Source organism: Aristolochia californica, unplaced genomic scaffold (genome assembly GCF_029961685.1).
Source record: "Aristolochia californica isolate CCGP_79_NKW_82.1479 unplaced genomic scaffold, dmAriCali1.0.hap1 SCAF_14, whole genome shotgun sequence".
Classification (NCBI taxonomy): Eukaryota; Viridiplantae; Streptophyta; class Magnoliopsida; order Piperales; family Aristolochiaceae; genus Aristolochia; species Aristolochia californica.
Window position 1 is genome coordinate 25472265 of NW_027181815.1, and position 16382 is coordinate 25488646.

At 42.0% G+C, this 16382-nt stretch overlaps 1 protein-coding gene across 2 annotated transcripts in view; it reads left to right on the plus strand.

Moving 5' to 3' along the window:
- Positions 1 to 2855: 2855 nt before the first annotated feature.
- The window catches only part of LOC137950544 (protein transport protein SEC23 C-like), a 45364-nt gene continuing 31837 nt past the window's right edge, over positions 2856 to 16382 (plus strand). For both annotated transcript variants that reach the window (XM_068797076.1, XM_068797077.1), the window contains exons 1-2: positions 2856 to 3683; positions 4363 to 4536. In XM_068797076.1, the coding sequence (XP_068653177.1) occupies positions 2961 to 3683; positions 4363 to 4536 (897 nt within the window). In that variant the 5' untranslated portion in view covers positions 2856 to 2960. The remainder of the gene's footprint in view (positions 3684 to 4362; positions 4537 to 16382) is intronic.

The window sequence follows — 16382 nt, forward strand, 5'->3', positions numbered from 1 at the left end:
TAGTTAAGTTCAAAAGAGTACCACTTAGACGACGGGCTAAAAAGAAAGATTTTTCTTATATTTGAAAGCCCTAAGAATTGCATGTTATGGTTACTAGCTCAAGTGCTAGTAAAACTCAAGAGATTGTGCTTTTTGCTTTATTAGCCAAAGATATAAGCCAAGGTCCATATCTAAGAGAAGAAAATCTCCATCATCTAAAGGACTTTCTAAGTTGTTTACTTTGAATTAGTGATTTTATTAATTATGTTAAAGATCTTGCTTTTTTTCAAGGCTTTTATAAGGCCTTAAAAAAGGTGTTAAGATCTTCTAACATCAATTATCGATTCTATCTTGAGGAAGTCTCCCTCATTGTTATATTCTAGGGGGTTCACTTCATTCCAGAAAACAAGACTTGTATTTTCCAAGAAGAGACTAAAACTTAGCAATTATGTGAAATATCTAATCAGAAGATTACTAATCTTTGTTTTAATAGATTAAGAGCTGAAAGGAAAGTAATCATATAGTTTCATTATCATAACCGTTGCACTTGGTAGAGACTATGTGGTGCTTCTATAGTTTGCAAGTTACATGGGGTCTTAATTTGTCTTTGACTATGAAGGGTATTCATATAATTCTTGATATTGATTTGAGATTAATAAATTGTGATCGTGAGGAATAGAATCCTCATGCCACCTAGATTAGGGTTTTGCTCCTACACTCTCAACTTCTAACTTCTTCTTCTTTCTTCTATTTCTCATCACCTATTAAGATGTGTAAAATTTCATGGTAGAGGTGGCCTAATCAGATCGCTATCAGTTTCAACAAGCTAATATATGTTCCTATGAAGACTCGTTGTACTTGGAATAATAGTAAAGCTCTAACCTTCATGCATTTTTTCTGATCTCTTGTTTTGCTATAAAAGCACACCTACTTTAGGGTGAATGGTCTGAATTGAGGAAAAGTTTTATGATGTAATTTCTATAATTGAGGTAAAAAAGTCTTGAGGAAGAGATAATGTTAAATGGAATTGATCTCTGACAATTGCTTTAATAGTATTTTAATTAGAAGATAGTGTTCAAAGTTGGAGGTATTTGTTTGTGTTCACAATTGAACAAAGGCTATAAAGTTATAGTTTTTGCATAAGTTGTAGAGAGTAAAGTCTTGGAGGTTTGTTTAAAGTGTGCATGGAAGGTTTTTGAATGAATCTCTCCATTTTATGATTGTTTGAAATATGCATGAAATTAGGGTTCGTATTCTTTCTTGCACGGGTCGTTGAAGTCGAATTCCTTATAGGTGTGTTCGTTACTTCTACCACTTGCAGTGTTTGTGTGTTGAGGGATTATTATTATTATTATTTTTTAGGTAAAGATTCCCTCCCAAGTGTTATGGTTTTACTTGGACGCATTGGTACTTGTTAGGTACGATGAGGAATAAACCTAGAGCACAATGAATAGGTTTGCTAAACTTTATTGTTCAATTCAACTCTTTTTCCCTTAAATCCTTTGCTTGCATTTATGCTTTCAATTAATCTAATGTGCCCAAATGATTTCATAATTAATTCACAAGTACATGTAGTCAAAGTTAGCATGTGAGCAAATAATTACACTACATATACAGGATTTGTAATGGTTCCCAATCCTAACTCGGATTACTAGTCTACTCCAAAGGTGTTTTGCACCTTTGAGTTCTTCCATGTTAAGGTAGCCAAGCGGTACTTATGGCAAATTGGCTCTATAACCAATTAGATTGCTATCCACATAGGGACTTATTGACCACAACAACCAACTAACACAAGCTTACCTTCACATAGATTTACAATATCAAACTAAGTTTTCTAACATAGACCCGCAATGAGATTTTTAGTGATTAACATGGATTTAGAACAATAGCTCACTATGCATATCATGCATAGACACAAAAATGAGATTTTTAACATCACCTACCTGCGCAAGGACTTACAGCTAAACAATAACAACAACAACAACAACAAAGCTTCATTGCCTTTTTTCTTCTAGAATACAATAACCAGCAAAGTAGCAACTTAAATCCACAAAAGATTTTATAGTAGGTAATCCTTGGCCACACAAGCTTCTCTCAAACAAATTGAGATGAGAGTAACCTAGCCTCGACAAGGCTTGACTCAACTTGCAAAGTTTACTTGCTCACACTTTAACCCAATATAAATGTCTTCCAATAGGCAAATTTCACAGTTCAAGCACAATGAATAGATACAACAATCATAAGTACCGATTCTATGTAATAGCAACTCAATGACCCTTGTATGTTATAAATATGTATAATGTATAATATATTATTTATGTAAAAATTAAATAAAATCATTTAAAAATATCATTTAATTTTAATTATAGACTAATTCTTAACCTAAACTACCTTTGACGAAATTTTTTATATTATCGTTCTTGTGGAGAAGTTACTCACCCTAGGCTTTGAAAAATTGACTAATTAACAAATGGATCAACTTGCAATGATCCCAATTATGGATAGATCGAGATAGAACAAACTCGAACCACGACTAGCCTAAAATCGGACCCATGGATATGAGTCATGTGTCCATGGAGTAGAATACTATATTATACATTTATAGATTGGAAATAGGGGTATTTTTATCCTAAAGAATATGAATTTTAAATATAAAATTTTAATATATGAATTATAATTTACCATCATTATAAATTTTCATTATTTATTTAATTTGACTAGTGATTGAAGGAACATTGACATCCGAAATATATTAACGTATCGTATACGACTTTAGGGTCCCGATACGATGCGCGACACCTATAGCAAAGTAGCAGGAGAGTGTGATTGTAATAGGTATATGTAAATGGAGTCAACACTGACCCGAAGAAGGAGAAGCAGACCGTTCCATCTCCTCCTCTTCGAGAGAGAGCTAAGAGAAAAAGAACTTTGAACACGCAGTTTTCATCAATTCGATTTAGCAAAAACGAATAGTAAGAGGAATGGCGGAATTCTTGGACCTGGAAAGCCAGGATGGCGTTCGGATGCCATGGAACGTCTTCCCGGGCACGAAGAAGGAATCCTCGGATTGCGTCATCCCGCCAGCCGCTCTCTACACTCCCCTCAAGCCCTTCCCCAATATGCCCGTCCTCCCTTACTCTCCTCTCCGCTGCCGCACCTGCCGATCAGTGCTCAATCCATTCTCAATTGTTGATTTCACTAACAAGATCTGGATCTGCCCCTTCTGTTTCCAACGCAACCATTTCCCTCCACACTACGCCTCTATGACCGAGGAAAATCTCCCCGGAGAGCTTTTCCCACAGTACACTACCGTCGAGTACGAATCCTCTGCAGAGAAGAGCTCGGTGCCCCCGGTTTTTCTTTTTGTCATTGACACATGCATAATTGAGGAGGAATTGGGTTACTTGAAGTCGGCCTTGTCACAGGCGATCGATTTGCTACCTGCCAGGTCGCTCGTGGGGCTGATCACCTTTGGTACATATGTTCAAGTGCACGAGTTGGGCTTTGGCCAGATCCCCAAGTCTTACGTGTTTAAGGGGTCCAAAGAGGTTTCCAAAGACCAGATTTTGGAGCAAATGAATTTCTTTGTTAAGAAGCCGAGGCCGCCAGTTGGTGTGATTGCTGGTGCCCGAGATGGGCTTTCGGCTGAGAGTATCTCCAGGTTTCTTCTACCTGCTTCCGAGTGTGGATTCGTATTGAACTCTGTAAGTTTTTAACTCAAATAAAATATTTCTTTCCACGCGCCATAGGGAAATTCACAAAATATGCTCATGAGAAGATTTAAAGTGCTGTGGGAACGAACGCATTTGTTACTCAGACAATTGTTCACTCAATTAGAATTTTATCACTAACAGTGAAGATCACTGAACATCTCCTTGAGGGAAGCTTTACATCATCTTGTTTGTAACTCAAGTGTAAGAATGGTTTTTCCTTCCCGGGTTCTCCTGTGAAGATGTTTAACCTTTTCTCAAAGCAACTTATCTATAATGGACATTCAAATATTGTAACGTAGTTCTTGATTCTTGAAAATGTTACCGATACCGAGTGAGAAACCCGAGAAGCTGTTGGTTCTGTACTGATGATGGCGATTTACCTGTTGCCGTAGTATTTTATACCGTTTTTCCTTTTATATACCTGGTAACCTTGAAATATTTAGCTGTAATGTATGGCACTGTTTTCTTTCTTGTACCACTAACTTTTTAGTAATATCATGTATCAGTTACTACGAGCTTTGGTAACTTAAAGCATTATTATTTTTTCTTGCACTAGATCACTTATCCAGCTAATTTGAGAAGAATAACTTCCTATAGTACGGCTATTTGTGCAATCTAACCTTATTTGAACTTCCTCTAGAATTTACTTTGACTTATGCACCTAACTTAGGTCCTTGAGGAGCTTCAGAAAGATCCATGGGCTGTCCCAGCTGACCAGAGAGCTACAAGATGCACCAGTACTGCACTTAGTATTGCTGCTTGTTTATTAGGTGCTTGTGTTCCTGGTTCTGGAGCAAGAATCATGGCCTTCCTTGGTGGGCCATCAACTGAAGGGCCTGGCACGGTAAGTTTCTTTATGTGTTATTAAGGTGTAACTCTTACTCTCTTATGTTTGAAACTGAAATAAAGTTTGGTTGTTCAGTTGGCTTCTTATGGCATAAAATGTGACGATTTTATCAACTCTACTGTATTTTTTTGCCAGTTCTTATGTTTAGCTGCCAATTCTATCTGCCATGCTCAGCTTCTTAGCTTCGATCATTCATGAAATATTTTTAATTGTACTTTTAAAAAAAAAATTCATTATGTTGTCTCTAATCATATTTGGAAGAATGCAACTTGAGATATTTTATACCATAAGAGTGACTAAATGATCTGTCTTAGCTTGTAATGCAATGGAACTAATTTAGATATGCGGAAGTGGGACAAAAAGACCTATGTTTTTGCTTTAGCTGGTTGCTTTGCTGAAGTAGGCAAAAGAAAAAAATAATATGATATGGTGGATAGGTCTTTGGCTCATCACCCACAAGGGGGTTTTCTTACACGAGGTCTCGGTTTGAGTCCATTAGGGTAAGGGCTTCAGCATTAAAAGAAAAAGGAAAATAAAACAATATGAATTCCAGAATAATTAACTTACTGTATATATTTTTTGAGAATATGGAGAATTCCATTAGAAGCAAAAGTGGTAAGAGTTACCAGGGAGAAAGAAAGCCGTGATGCAAATCACATGCACAAGTACAAAAATCCATGTGCAAGAACCAAAGAATAAAAGAATATACAATTAATGTACTTCAACAAGAAATGAATCCCATTCCTGAATAGCATCCAAAGAAACCCCATGACGAGCAATAGAATCAGCAATGGAGTTGGTGTTGCAAGTTGTTTGAATCCAGCTCTCTTTAGAGGAAAAGGAGAGCTCTTCAATGTCTTAAAAAATGTGCAAGAAATGCCATAAGGGGTCTCTTTCTAGAAGAAAACCAAGATATGACGTATGAAGAATCTCCCTCTATAACCAAGGGGGACGGGTGTCGCTGTTTATAAAGGCGAATACCACAATGAAGGACACAAAGTTTTGACTTAGTGAAATCACATTGGCCAAAGGGAGCAGAATACACTAGTAACAGTACCTAAATAATCTTGGATTATACTTTCTCCTCTTGCAAGCTCGGATTGACCATGGAACTACCATCGAAGTTTATTTTAAACCAACCTTCAGGAAGAGGTTCCAACTGCACTAAATGAGGAATCTCTCGCTCTGTATAAGTGGTCACATCTCACCAATGCATCTTCAAGATAGAACCCGACAAAATCTGAGGATCAGAAAACTTACTAATTTTTTTTGAAAGTGGTGCGTTTCTATTAAGAAGCAAAAGAAAAAACAAAAATTAAGGGAGCAACCCAGTTACAATAAGATATTGTGAGGAATCTCCATTTTTAGCAAGATTATTAGCTGCGAAATTGGCTGACTTAGGAACAGGGGTCCAAAGACAAGAAATCCTGGAAGAGATGTCTTTAATGTCGCGAAAAGTAGCCCAATGACGCCAAGTAGGCTTAAGGAAAGGTGAATAGCACCAACGGATGACTACACTAGAATCGCCTTCAATGATGAGTAGGCCAGCAAGGTGGTCATGGTAGATAACCAAGCCCCTTAGGAGGGCCATAAGCTCAGAAGAAGTGGAGTCTGAAATACCCATGGGCTCAGAATATGATATGAGTGTGTCACCGTCAATTTTTTTGAAAAGCCCACCGAAGCCCGCAAGACTAGGGTTATCCAAAGCACTGCCGTCAAAGTTGAGCTTCAAAAAACTAGATGGTGGGGGGACCCACTCTTGCATAGAAGTGCAACGACGGGGGCCAGACATCTGGGAAATTACTCACCAGTTGAGGCAAAGAACAGGGGGACCCAGATTGGTGAACTCCTTGCGGGAGTGAAGCCAAGTAAAAATCTGGTTGGTTATGCTGCTGGAAATGACATCCAGACCAGAGAAACTGTAGTTAAAGCGCTGGTTGTTCCTCTCTGTCCAAATGCCCCTAGGAATAAAGGCTACGCAAGCAGATGAGATGATCTTCCCATCTTAGTGAGCGACGACCCCAACAAGAGGCAGCAATTAGAGTGCAAATCACAAGGCAGACACAATTGCAAGCCAATCATGAAGAGGTGGTGAGTCCAGATTTCCCAAGCTAAGGGACAAAGGAGGAGGATGTGGGACACATTCTCATTATCAACGGTCAGAATACTGTTGCAGAGTGTGCTCCAGATGAAGAATTGGATATTTGGGGGTGCACAGAGGCGCCAAGCAAGCGGGATGAGGCTCAAGGTTCGCCGTCCAACTAGAAATATGCCGGTAAGCAGAGGAGACGGAGAAAAACCCACTAACATCCGGCCGCTAGACCAGCCTGTCGTTCATGTCGCATTTAATGGTGACATGACTGAGATCATCAAGAAGACCGTTGATAATATTGGCTTCTAGATCGTTGAGACCACGACGAGGAAAGGGATTCCAGCAACTGCTACCTTTCCAGGAGTTGGCCACCGTGATGAGGGGATGCCGACAGAGGCCAAAGATAGAGGGGTAGGACTCTGCAAGAGGCATCTGACCCATCCAACGATCATTCCAAAAACAAGTGTGCTGCCCATTCCCCACAAAGAGGCTTACTGTAGTCTTGAATGCCAGGTGAAGAGAATAAAGGCTGCGCCAGATGGGAGATAAGCGATGACAGGGCCCACTAGAGGTTCACCAGGAGGAGATGAAGCGAATCTTGGCCGCTATCATGCCTTGCCAAATGGAATTTGGAGAGGTGTTGAACTTCCAAAGCCATTTGTGGAGAAGAGCAGAATTCATATCTTTAATAGGTCTAATGCCAAGACCTCCCATGTTCTTTGGTTTGTAGATGTCCGCCCAACGCACAAGGATGAGTATAAGGAAAAGCTTTGTTAAAAACCTCACTGATAGACCAAATTAAAAGTCCTATTGTTTCCCTCTTTCCAATGACAGCCGCAAAAGAAGATTGCTATAAAATCTGACCTTGCTTTGTTTTAAAATTTGAAACATGTTAGCATCATTTAAAAAAAAAAAAAATTGAAGCAAGAAGTTCAAAAAATTCTAGGAATTTTTTTTTTTTTTTTAAATAGTGCTGAATTATATTAACGAGCTACAAAAAGCTGAATTACATAGTAGGGGGACCGTCCCAAACAATGAGAGATTGCAAGGAGGTCCCAAGCTTGGCTAATCTATTGATTGAGGAGTTGGCCAATCTAAGAACATGATGCCATGTACAAGAAATGGTAAATACAATGTTTGAGATAGAGGAGAGGGTGGGCCAATGACGCCAAGAAGATGAAGCAGAGCTCGAGCACCAACTGATAACAACTTTGGATTACCCTTCAATGAGCAGCGTTCCATGCAACCGATCCTTGAAAATTTTAACACCATGATGCAAAGTAGTCACCTCAGTGGTGTTGGAATCCGTGATACCAACCGGTCCAGCATAGGATAGGATGAATTCGCCTCTGTGGTTTCTGAAAACACCCCCCGTCGTCGAAGTTTAGCTTAATGCAATCACTGGGAGGAGCCATGCCGCCATGGTAGGTGGTTTTTGGGGTCCTTACATATGGGCCAGAAGAAGCCAGTTCCATCGAAGGGAAATACCCGCTTGGGGGGTAAATTCCTTCCCGGTGTGCAGCCAACTAGAGATAAGACCCACAGTAGAAGAGATGGTGCTCAGATTGCTAAGCTTGAAGTTGAAACGACGATTGTTGCGCTCCAGCCAAAGACACCAAGGAACTTGAGCTAGGCAAGCGGAGAGAAGCAATTTGCCAATTGTAGGCAAACGAGTCCCAGATACTATCTGAATGGTGCCAAAGAGGTCCCTGTGGAGGCCCAATTGGGTAAATTTTCTGAACAGTCTGAATTGACTCCTCGCAAGTGTCGCCTAGAGGGCAGGTACTATCGGAAGTGGTGAATCTGCGCTTGTGAAGGTTATCAACAATGAGGATTTATTCTCGAATGGTAGTCCATAAGAAGAACTTAATTTTTTTGGGGGCATAGAGTTTCCATGCCGCATAGGTTTTGTGCTCCAGAGAGTTGGGATCCTCTCCACTAATGTGTCAATAAGCGGAGGCAACCGAGAAGATACTATTAACATTAGGCTCCCAAATCAACTTATCATGAATCTGATCATGCAGGATAATGCTGTTGAGGTTGGATAAGAGCGAGCAAAAGGGCTTCGACTTCCTCGTCATTCGAACCCCGACGGAAGGGAAGATTCCAAGACTAATTGCTCCATGCATCAGCCACCGAGCAGGACAACCTTGAGGAAATCCTAGAGAACCCAGAAAACTCCTTAATGAGAGGACATGGATTGCACTACTCATTATTCCAGAAAAAGGAGAGTTCTCCCATTCCCGGCATAGAAGGACGTCGCGGCCTTGAAGGTGGGGAGTAGCTTGTATATAGATTTTCATATCAGGGATAAACAACGGGTATGATCAACCGACTTAGCAAATGAACTAGATCTTTTGTCAAAACTTAAAAGATGAAAAGAAGAAAAAGGGACATATTTTTGAGATTTGGGAGGAGTTGTTGATGGGAGATGGAGAGGAAGGATCGCATGCGGGCATTTCGGCAGGAGCGCGAGGGGGCGCACTCGGTGCCTGCGACTGGGTCCCCCCAAGCAGCCCCACTCGGGTAAAAGAGCTCTGGTCGAAAACACCTCCCGAACCCCCCAACCTCTAGACGGCGACGTGGAGGAGGCTGCTGACCTACGAACTCACCAACGGTGCATGGACAGTGGAAAAACGGCGGTGATGGAGGAAGACCGGACCTGAAGCACGGCAAAAGGAAGATCATCGGCGAGAAAGGAGACCCTGAAAGCCTGGAAATCTCAGTGGACGAGCGGAGAATCGGAGAATCGGAGATCTCGTTGAAGCTTAAGAAAGGGAGAAAGAAACGGTAATAAGATTAACTATTCGAAATGGAAGGAAAAACTCGTTCATATCGATTCATCTACATTCTATTTCGGATTTTGCACGAAGCCTCGAAGATGGAGATACGGGGAGTGAGCCGAGACTTCGTGAAATCAGAATCGATGAGGTCTCTTTCTCCCTCTCTGTGTTTCGCAAGAGGGGGATTAGAGAGCTTAAGATCATCCAGCGGAGGGAGGTTACTATCATGGCATGAGTATACCTTCCGGAAATTTTCGGATCCTCTCATTGCTGGAAAGAAATGAGAAGCTCGATTCTGGCCATAGGGGAGAAATTCGCAGTGCTGCCTCCGGTGAGAAACAAAACAAGTAAGATCCCTCCTAGGAAAGACCTCCGTAATTTCCCTCTCCTTTCAGCTCTCAATCAGGAAAACCCAGGCCCGAATACACTTAAACCACCCATCACTTTCCTCCCACCTCCCCAGGAAACTCCTTATCTCACGGCCCAAAACCCCTCCATAAAATTACCCCTAGAAAACTTTGACATCGGCAAAATGGAGCTTCGAAACGACGTAATTGTTGAGGCAAAATCTGATTACTGAAGCAACACTAACCTCGCGCAATGGTTCCATGACTCCCTCCAGCTTGAAACCAAAATTGCTTGGATGGAGCCCCGGAAATGGTTAGCTACTCTCGAATTGATGGAGGCGGTAGCTGCTGTTCTAGATAAGGGGAAATGGCTGAAGGAGGATGGCATTTCGGTGTCGGCGTGGGAGGAATCTCCGATATGCCAACCTCTCGGCCAGTGGGTTTCGATCCGAGGTCTACCCATCGAACTATGGACGGAAGACGTGCTAAGTCGAATTTTTAGCTCATTCGGAAAGCTGATACATTGGTTTGAGACCACATCGGCGAAACTGAAGCTCGATGTTGTAAAGGCTTTCATTGAAACAAATTCGCGCTGGATCGATACAATGTTTACAAAACTTATTTTCGGCGAGAAGTTTGTTTGGATTGAGATTTCTTTCGGGGAAATTTGTGTTTTGAGGTCGCCGGAAAGTCACCGGACGGGAAGAAGAAGCTTGACCCCTGAGTCCCCCCCAGGCTCATCGTCTTGACGAGTCAACACAGTAGAGACTCAACATGATCCATCCTCTTCAGGTGAGTCCATGTCTCAACTGATTCCAGATTCAAATCCAAACTCGGGGATGATTTCTTCGGCTAGCTCCTCGAGCTCCTTTGTCAGAAGGGAGCAAATCAATCCCAGACTCCCAAAAGAAAAAAAAAGGAAGATATGCGTCAGAATCCCCTGATTTTCTTTTTGTCCCACCACCCAACATTTCTCGGTTATTGATCCCAACCATTCAAAATTCAAATTTAAATCTCCAAGTGCGTTCCCTGAGAAATGTTCCCCTGACCGTCCCAGATTCCCAAAAGGAAAAAGGAAGATATGCGTCAGAATCCCCTGATTTTCTTTCTGTCCCGCCACCCAACATTTCTCTGTTATTGATCCCAACCATTCAAAATTCAAATTTAAATCCCCAGTTGCATTCCCCGAGAGATGTTCCCTTGACCGCCTTGTTTAATGAGCCCACTTTATCTGAACCAACTTTTAATGTTGGGCTCCAAAAACGAGAGTGCGTTAGAGTACTTACCTCCTTTCCCGAACTCCAACAAAGAGTCTTTTCGTACTACATCCCCAAATGGTCAAATTTCGTCAGCCCTTTCAACTCCTCTGTCAATACTGTCCACCTCATCTCTCTCCCCCATATCCACCTCGTTTTTCTCTTCTTTTCCGAGCCTAGTCAGCTTCCTTTCCAATCCTCTCTTCCAAAAAAGGCCTTCCATGAGACAAGTTAAACACATGAAAGCTGTATTGAACATCTTTGGATTGATCACTGGTCAAAAGATTAGTTGGGAGAAAACTTCAATTTTTGGATTTAACATTGAACCCTCCATTCTCAATTCAATGGCGAATTATCTGGGTTGTAAGTTTGCATCTTTTCCAAGCACATATTTGGGTTTGCCTTTGACTCCACTATTGCCTACAAAGAACTCCTGGTTCCCGGTTGTTGAGCGGCTCGAGAAGCATCTCGCTTCATGGAAAGGGAATATTTTATCCAAAGCTGGTAAGTTGGTTCTCATCAAATCTTGCCTACACGATATTCCTTCCTATTTTTTTATCCTTGTATCATTGTCCTGCATCTATTCGGGATAGAATAGAGTTTTTAAAAAGAAGATTCTTATGGGATGGGCCAAATGGGGAAAAAAAGTTTAATCTTGTGAAATGGGAAGATGTTTGTAAGCCAATTATAATGGGGGGCTCGGGATTCGGGACATTGCTACCACAAACAAGGCATTGCTCATGAAGTGGATCTGGAAATACAACATGCAACCCAATCTACTGTGGCGTAGAATGGTTAAAATGAAGTCCGGAACAATTCATGGCTGGTGAATGGACGGGGGGGAGGTTTTATAAGTTATCTCCTGTTTGGAAGAAAATTGCCAAATTTTTACCATCTTTCAAGTCTGTCGTCAAATGCTACATCGGGTGCGGAAAAGAAACTCTATTCTGGACGGATTGGTGGATAGGCCCAAGCTGTTTGAAGGATAGTCATCAACGTCTTTATCAATTATCAAAATCTTAGTTGAAGGAGATTCTCAAGTCATTATCAACTGGTGCACAAAGCCATCCAAACCTCCTTGGTGCCATTGGGAGTTATTTGAGGAAATCTGTAAGTTAATTTCTGTTTTACATTGTACTTGGAAACATGTTCCAAGATCAGCTAATCACTTAGCCGATGCTCAAGCTAAAAAAGGCGTTTCCCTCCAACACCTTGTTGTGGAGGAAATGTCTCTTTAGCTTTTAGGGTTGTAATCCTTTTTCTTCAGTAATACATTCACACTTCTAAAAAAAAGGCCTTCCATACTTGACACCTCGAAACACAAAACTTCCATGCTGACTTTATTTGACGGCCAAACACTGGACAACCTCGAGCAGCCAAATAGTCAGAAAGAGACTTTCAACTTTAACCTCGAACCAAGTCCCTCACCTACTCCCCCACCTCAAAGGTCACATCTCGGGACATGTCTCTTCGGTCTCTGTAGCTACAGAGGCCTCTCTCGTGGAAAGCACTCTACCCATCACAAACTCTATCCCTCTCAAGCAGAAAAATCAACCCCCTCCCACAGAAACCAACCTCCTCCTCACTAATGTTGAGCAAGATTCCTCTCTTTTGAGAGCCGAAATTTCGCCGACCCTTGCCTCACCCTCCCAGACTCATATGGCGCTCGGACAAGCTGAAGAAATTCACATCCCCCAAACCCAGCGTCTCCCCCAGTTTTGGTGACATATCAAAGAAGAAGTAGATGCATAAAAGTTGATGTTCCCAAGGATAATTCTCTTTGTATCCCTGAGAAAAAACATCTTGCCCAATCTTCTTCAGTTCCTAATGATAGATCAGATCGGATCAGGGAGGAACTCCAAGTACAACGTCAAAGATATGGCGATGAGACATGGAATCAGATGATGCAGTTGGCTCGACTTATGGGCGCCGTCTACAAAGGTTAGTTGCTTGGTGATAACTTAGCGTTGGAGTCAAAAACCGAGGTATCGAATGAATTTGATATCCTGAAATGTCAGAGGGATTGGTGTTTTCCGGAAGCGTAGCATGATATCCAGTTTTATCTCCCAGTTCAAACCTTCAATGATCATCTTCCAAGAAACAAAATGTCAAGAGATGACAAATGTCATTGCCAAGGAGCTCTGGCTGTGCTCCTCTATTAAGTGGGTGGCGGTAAACGCGATTTGTCACTCTAGAGGGATTTTTGTAGCTTGGGACTCGACGAAATTCGACTCTCTCAATGTCATTGAGGGTTGTTTCTCCTTGGGTATTCAATTTAAAGATCTCATCTCCGGTAGAATCTGGTGTGTAGGGGGTGTGTATGGTCTGACCGGATACAGGGATCGGAGCCTTTTTTGGGATGAGCTTAGTGCACTTCAGCAGACTTGAACCCTCCCATGGATATTTGTGGGAGATTTCAATGCAATCAGATACTGTCATGAGAAAAAGCCTCCAACTACCAGAATCTCTGCCTCAATGCGTGGCTTCTCGGATTTCATAGGCAGAGGTGGTTTGGAAGAGATTCCGCTCTGTGGTAAGAACTACACTTGGACAAATGGCCAGTAGCAACCTATCTTATCTTAACTAGACCATATCTTGATGTGTCACGATTGGATGCAGCTATTTGAGAATGTTTCTAGGCGAGTTCTCAATAAGGCAGGATCCGACCATTGGCCTATCATATTGACCACAATTTTTGAAAAATGGGGACCCTCTCCTTTTCGCTTTGAAAACTATTGGTTGCTGGAGGATAACTTTGAAAATCTTGTTGAGGGTTGGTGGGCTGAAGGATCTAGTCCTGGTAGAAGGGAGTGGGCCTTTCCCCTAAGGCTGAAATTCATAAAAAGGAAAATAAAAGAGTGGGCTTCCAGCTGTCAAGCTTCCTTGGGTAACGAGAAGGCCTCCCTTCTCTCTCAGATCGCGGCTTTGGACCTGGTGGAGGAGCAAAGGTACCTAACTTATGTTGAGTTTTCTACTAGAGTTTCTCTCAATGCTAAGCTCAATACCATTTTACATCAAGAAAGGATCCGTTGGAAACAAAGAGCCAGATTCAAATGGCTGAAGGAGGGAGATGCAAACACAAAATTTTTCCATGCTGTTGCTTTGGCAAAGAGGAGATCCAACCGAATTACCGCATTATGCATCAATAATGTGGTAACGTCGTGTAGGGTCTCGATTACTAATGAGCTGGTTAAGTTTTTTACTGATCTATATTTAGAGGAGTGCCCCAATCAGCCAAAGTTTCAACACCTACACTTCTCTAGACTCACACCAGCAGCCGCCTCACTGATTGAGTCCCCCTTCTCCTATGAAGAAATTGAATGAGCTGTTCTGGGCATGGAAAGTGATAGGGCCCCTGGCCCTGATGGTTTCAATGGAGACTTTCTAAAGAGATTCTGGCCTCGGCTCAAGGAAGATATCATTGCAATGGTCCATGGTTTTTTCAGAAATGGCATCACCTTCCACAACATCGGTGCCTCTTTTATCACTTTGGTCCCAAAGAAAGCTAATGTTGAAAAGCCAGAGGATTTTCGCCTAATCAGCCTTGTGACTAGTGCATATAAAATTATTGCAAGAATCTTGGCTCGGCATTTAAAAGTGCTGCTTCCTATCGTCATCCACATAGAACAAGGTGCTTTCCTTAAGGGGAGGGAAATCTTAGACTCTACAATGGCAGCCCATGAGCTCATGGATCACTTTCGTCATAACCAGGACCCGAGGATCGCCCTTAAGCTTGATTTGGAAAAAGCTTTTGACAGAGTCAATTGGATCTTGCTTGATGAGATAATGGAGAAAATGGGTTTCGGGGAAAAATGGAGGTTTTGGATCAGAAGCTATGTGGTATCGGCTTCATACTCCCTCATCCTCAATGGTTCAATCTGTGGCTACTTCAAAGGTACCAGGGGGATCAGACAAGGTGACTCTCTCTCTCCTCTCTTATTCAATATAGTAGCAGAATTCCTCTCGGCTATGATTTACTCGGCTATTAATCTTGGATGACTTCCCCCTACTAGTCCCCAGCAAGCTTTCAACATTCCTATTCTACAGTATGCGGATGACACCATATTATTTGGAATCGGAACTATAGAGGAAGCCAAAAAGATCAAAGCAGTTTTGGGCCTTTTTGAAATAGCATCTGGGTAGAAAATCAACTGGAGGAAAACCTCCCTCATCGGCTTCAACGTTGGCCCAGAGCTTCTAGCAGATATTGCAAATTTATTTGGATGCTCAATTCTCCTAGCTACATACCTTGGCCTTCCCCTCTTCAATGGGCGTATATCCCAGAGTCTATGGAACCCGGTGGTTGAAAAAATGGAATCCCGTTTAGCAACTTGGAAAGGGCGTCTTCTCAGTAAAGCTGGTAGGCTCATTCTTTTTAAATCAGTTATTGTAGGAATCCCAAACTTTGCTTTGTCCTTTATGCCTTGCCCCTCATCGGTGTGTAAAGCCATGGATAAGATGAAAAGAAGGTTTTTGTGGAGGGGATCAAGTAACACCTTTAAATATCACTTGGTCAGATGGGATGAAGTTTGTCTTCCAAAGTGATTGGGCGGTTTGGGGATTTGGAAAACAAAAGAAATGAAACAAGCCTTGCTCTTGAAATGGTTATGGAAACTCAACACTAATTCTTCTAATCTCTAGAAGGACATGGTCCGAGCCAAGTTGGGTTGGAGCTCCCAATGGTGGATGTCTGGTGGAAATCGGAGAGGACTGTACTCAATATGGAGATCATTATTCACATTACTCCCGAAATTCTTCTCAGCAATAAGATTCCATGTCGGAAACGGTCGGTCGCTTAAATTTTGGGATGATTTATGGACGGGGCAAGAGCCATTGCGGAGCTCCTTCAGGAATCTTTTCCTCCTTTCTGCACAAAGGGAGATGTCAGTTGCTGATGCGTTTGAGGGGGGAAGGGGGAGTCTGAACCTACACCCGCGAAGGGGTCTGTTGGACTCAGAAGCTTTGGAAGCAATTTGTTTACTGGACTCTCTGTCAGAATGAGACCTTCTGACGAGGACAAGCTTATCTGGTGGCCTCACAAAAGTGGAAAATTTTTAGTCTCATCTGCATATAGTTTTATTAATGACCGGGATTCGATGCTAAGGGAGCATGAAATTCACTTTATATGGTGTCTCTGTGCACCCCCAAAGATAAAATTCTTCATGTGGAGTGCTTGCCAAAGTAAGATCCTCATGAGTGATACGCTTAGTAGAAGGGGCCACCTAGCTATTGACCCTCTCTGTCTTCTATGCAACATAGAAGCGGAAACTGTCAGTCATGTTCTCCTACACTACCCCTTTGCATGGTATGTGTGGACCTCTGTTCTAGGCAAAATGGGGCTGCAATTCTGCATATTAACTGATTT